This window comes from Belonocnema kinseyi, chromosome 5 (genome assembly GCF_010883055.1).
Source record: "Belonocnema kinseyi isolate 2016_QV_RU_SX_M_011 chromosome 5, B_treatae_v1, whole genome shotgun sequence".
Classification (NCBI taxonomy): Eukaryota; Metazoa; Arthropoda; class Insecta; order Hymenoptera; family Cynipidae; genus Belonocnema; species Belonocnema kinseyi.
In genome coordinates, this window is record NC_046661.1 from 39,267,148 (window position 1) to 39,272,247 (window position 5,100).

At 35.8% G+C, this 5,100-nt stretch overlaps 1 protein-coding gene across 1 annotated transcript in view; it reads left to right on the forward strand.

Moving 5' to 3' along the window:
• LOC117173090 (fatty acyl-CoA reductase wat-like) overlaps positions 1-5,100 on the forward strand; it is a 45,057-nt gene that overhangs the window by 35,727 nt on the left and 4,230 nt on the right. The window contains exons 4-9 of the mRNA XM_033361474.1: positions 361-483; positions 764-889; positions 977-1,137; positions 1,226-1,335; positions 3,370-3,568; positions 4,259-4,498. Coding sequence (XP_033217365.1) covers positions 361-483; positions 764-889; positions 977-1,137; positions 1,226-1,335; positions 3,370-3,568; positions 4,259-4,498 — 959 coding nt within the window. The remainder of the gene's footprint in view (positions 1-360; positions 484-763; positions 890-976; positions 1,138-1,225; positions 1,336-3,369; positions 3,569-4,258; positions 4,499-5,100) is intronic.

The window sequence follows — 5,100 nt, forward strand, 5'->3', positions numbered from 1 at the left end:
GTCAGTGCCGTACCTATAAAAAAAATTCAATGTCGGATTTAAGCAGCCCCCTTAAGACAAGGTTCGTTTAAACAAGAAAATGTCCGCTTGTCAGTGATTGTTGCACGTTAATTTGCAGGAGAGTTTAGAATATTTCTATTTAAATTAATTCAAAACGCAGTGGTATTATATGGCACCTACGACTGCGCATTTATTTTTTGGCCCTCGTGGAATACCGCGGGACACACGCAGTACAATTATTTTTCATATTTACAAAAAATAAAATTTTTAAAACTAAAATTTCTTTTTGGGTCTAATTTATATATTACATATTACAAATTATTTTCGGTAATTCACGTTAATTTTTAGACATTCTTTCAGGTGTTTAATGTATTGAAGAAATCAAATGTAGATTACAAAAATAAAATTGTTGGTATAAGTGGTGATATAGGAAAACCAAATTTGGGTATAAGTTACAAAGATCGAGAGATTATTAAAAAAGAGGTAAAATATTCAGCAATCTTGCTGTAGCGCAATCTATTATAATTTATTTTATTAAGTTGAGCAGTCTTGGTTGACGAGGGAAGAGGGAGAAAAAATATGGGCTCTGGTATAGCATGGATTATCATATAATTATTCATATAACATAATATTGTTAATTAATATGACTGTTTGACTAGGATAAAATAAACTTGTAAGGTTGAACCATAATGCAGAATTCCTTAATTTCCTATTATAAGTATAAATAAAAAAATATTATATACATATTTTAAACATTTCTCAGGTATCTATCGTGTTTATTGCTGCAGCCACAGTAAGATTCGATGAACCTTTACCAGTTGCTGCTTCATTAAATGTCAATAGTGTAAAAGAAGTTATTGTTCTCTGCCACGAATGTGAAGGACTCAAGGTATTATTTTACTTTGATCTCTATATTTTACATTAATTTTGAATTAATAACAATTAATTTATATAATAAAAAAATGCAAAATTCCAGGCTGCCATTTATGTTTCTACTGCCTACAGCTATTGTGTAAATAACACAATTAAAGAAGAACTATACCCACCCCCTATGACATTTGAAGAAATTAATGTTGTTACACATTTAATGGAAAATCAATATTGGACTGAAGAATCAAAAAAACAATTTACAAAAGGGTATATTGTCAAATTAAAAAAATTAAAATGAATCTGAAATTAATATACTCATATTAATCAATTAATTAATTAAAACTTGCATTTCTAGTTTATTAGGAAATTGGCCAAACACCTACAGTTTCACAAAAGCAATAGCTGAAGGTATTGTTGCTGAAGAAGGGAAGAACTTGCCTTTAAATATTTTTAGACTTTCTATTGGTAAGAAATTATTTTGTATATCAAGCTAATAATTTTATAAATGTTTGACCTTTTCCAAATTGAGTGTTTGGAAGTGATGCGTGAAGGCACCTGTCGCGTTGAGGATTAATCTAGGCTTTCAGGAGTGAGAACTCGAAATAGACAAGATTTGGTGCATTTTGATCAACCCTGATACTGAAGTTAAGTCCGAGTGTTTCAGCAACCTCCTCCTCTGTTTTGTACAGAAACGCTTCTTTGCCCACTTCTTCGTGCTTCCTGAACATTTAAAGAAAAGGAAAAATTTAAGATTCAATATTTCGCGACCACCTTAAGGGCATTTGATGTAGAGTCGCGAAACAAAATACTTAAGATGCATGCTTTTGTTTATGTTCATAACCTTTCGTATCCCGGTATCAAGAGATCTAAACTTGTTCTTCGTCCATGAAACCACTCCAGATAAGCCAACATTAAATATGAGGTGAAAATACGGGCCAGATGCTGATGGGTTGAAGGAAACTTCTCCCACCAGAAGGTCTTGATGCCATCTGGTCTCGGAGCGGAATAGTTTTTCATACCTCTTAATAAAATTTCAACTTCCTCGGCAGTGATGGATGGGCATTCTTTCTCAGGTTTTATGAGGGTATCACACAGCTGCTTATAGCTATTTATGTTCTTTTTGTCTTCGTCCAGCCCATGCTGAACTTCGTAGACTTATCTCCGAAATGCTTCAAACTTCTGTGGTTTCGACGGGTGTTCGACAGCAACATGAGGTTCTTGGAAGAGTCGAGACGGATTAGAGATTAACTGTTGGTTTTCCCTGACTCACCTATCTCCCCGCTCTCTTAGCGTCAGACAATATCCAGATTTTTTCAACAATATACTGCCTGACGGTTAGCAGCTTTGATTTTTTAAGTGTTAGGTACAGTCTATATATAATTAGAAGTTTGTCATAAAAACAACCGCAGGATTTCGCCGGGGGCGGGTGCTAACCTGAAAAACTGCACCCAATCTCAACGAAATCGCGGTAAAATTTCAGCCCCAAGCTCGTCTCACGACCGTGAGATAGGTGGTTACAGTTTGTAACGGAATCAATACGATGATCCGGCAAAAGTCTCGTGCACCCTGACGACACGCAGCGACCCAAGGACGACCGCCTTATGCATTTTTTTGATCTGCAGGTTTACCGCAAATGTAGCCATCGGAATGGCGAAGTGCTAGATATAGTGGCAATAATGTGAGGCAAAAGAGGAGTGGGCTCATGGTGTCGCTCGGAATGATACCTCTCTGAAAGTTGAAATTGTTAGTAGTCACACGATTTTTTCCAGGTGTGATAGAAAATCTGGTTTTCCAAAGCGGCATCAATCTCTCTATACACCTCACAACTTTCGGATGAACCTTTAAGCTTTCCAAAAGACAGATGATAAGTCTATGAGAGGTCGAATCGAAAGCTTTCCGGTAATCAATGCAGGGCATCGATAGGTCACGCTGGTAGTATGCTGCATCTTTCCAGACACTTCAAGCGATGAGCAGGTTCTCCCGACATCCTGATACGCCTTTCCTTGAGCCGCGTTGTTCATAATAAATTGATGCAATCACGGGCACTTAACTTTTAAACCTTTTAAATGTTAAAAACGAGATCAATCGGATCTTATACTCGAAAATCTCAAACCTTTCAAAGTTGGATTTAGTAACAAAATTAACAGTAAAAAATGTCGTTATTTAATCGCTAATAATAGTCCAAATTATCCCCTTCCATCTGTTACAGACCATAATGATGTAAAGACCCCGCGGACCCCTTCTTATTTGGGAGTGAAAAAAAACGTTAATACTCGATATAAAAAACTATAGAAAATAAAACGAATAAGCAATTTCATCTCAATTACTTTGTCACGTGACGTGCCCCCCCCCTCCCGATATTTATGGATGGTCCTCTACCAGTTATCACGTACTTTATACAATTTTCTTGACTGAAAATTGACTTCCCATTTATCTCCATTATTTGTGTTATATAAAAGTTTAATTAATAATTTATTAAATTTTTTCATTTAATTATAGGAATAGCAAGTTACAGAGAACCATTGCCAGGATGGACAGACAATTTACTAGGATTCAATGGCCTCGTGGTTGCGGTTGCAGTTGGTGCTGTCCACGTTACCGTTTGCGATCCTAACGCAAATGCAGATATCGTGCCAATTGACATGGCATGCAATGCTCTAATATCATCTGCTTGGGAAACCGCAATCAAAAATTCTAGGTTACAACAATAATCAAATATCCGATTTTAAAATAATTTTCTTAAATTAATAATTACTCATAGTAATTGTTAATTACACACGATCTAAAAAATTCGAAGAACTCACGTATGTGGATTAAATCTCAAGTAACTCGGGTCCTTTTAGGGCTTAGTGAGAAGAAAGAAGTGTTTTAGGACAAAAATCAGGCGATTCTACACATTGCAACGGATGGGTGCCATTAAACCAAATTTTTCATTATTAAAAACAATTTTTATAAACAATTTCACTTATAATTTAGTCACTTGTTAGAATATCTAGGTTGCAGCCATGAAAGTTATTCTTTTTTGGCTATAATTTTATTTTTACTTTTTCTTCACATATTTTAAAAATTTGCACGATCTAAGAAAAAAAACATTCGGAACATTTTCCCGTGGAATAATACCTTCAAAGAGATCTTCGATTTTATTCGTCACATGAAAATAAATGATAAATAAATGAACTTCCGTTGATACACATTTCGTGGAAGTTAATTTAATCATTATTTTTCTTTCTCATAAAATGTAAACTAGCGGTACTATGTAGAGGGCGCATATATAAAAAATGGTTTTAAAAAAGCTTCAATCCGTTTAAATTTGTATACTCGGTTGGTTTTTGTACGAAAGTCCTTCTTTCAATTGTGAGGCATGTCGAACTGATTTTTTTGTTTACAGAAATGAGGAGACTTACGTCTATAATTACGTTTCCGGGCCGGAAAACCCAATTACTTGGGGAAATCTTGTGCAGACAATGATTGATTATAATTCTAAAATTGCAATGAATGTTGCTGTTTATTATATATTTTTTATTTTGACAAAATCCTACACATTATACGTCACTTTGGACTTTCTTTTGCATCGGATTCCAGCTCTTTTAGTCGATCTCATTTTGAGAATCTTTGGGAAACAACCTATGTAAGTTTTATACAGTGTAAATGATTATATATAATTAAAAATTTGTCATAAGGACAACCGCAGGATTTCATCGGGAGCGGGTGCTAATCTGGAAAATTGCACCCGCTCCCAGCGAAATCGCGGTAAAATTTCAGCCACAACCACGTCTCACAACCGTTAGATAGGTGGTTAAAGTCTGTAGAGGAATCAATACGACAATCCAGCAAAAGCCTCGTGCACCCTAAGAATACGAAGCGACTCAAGGACAACCGCCTTCTGCATTTTTCCCGCAAGTGTTTTAGCATATTGTTGACACGCAAGGATGCTTTTTAGGCCATTATCAAGTGAAAGCTTGGCACGTCCAAAAGCGCCGATGATAAGGACGATTAGTTTAACAGAATATTCCGGGTACATTCGTTGTAACTCCCTTATAAGGTCTCGATACCTCTCTTTCTTTTCATTCTCCTTGGTTATGATGTTTTTGTCAGCTGGTGCCGAAAATTCGATAACGAACATGATATGCTTCTCGAAGTCAAGAAGAACCATGTCAGGCCTCGAGTGAGCAACAGAAACAATTGTCGAGAGTATAAAGTTCCAGTATATGCGGCACTTCCCATTCTCGA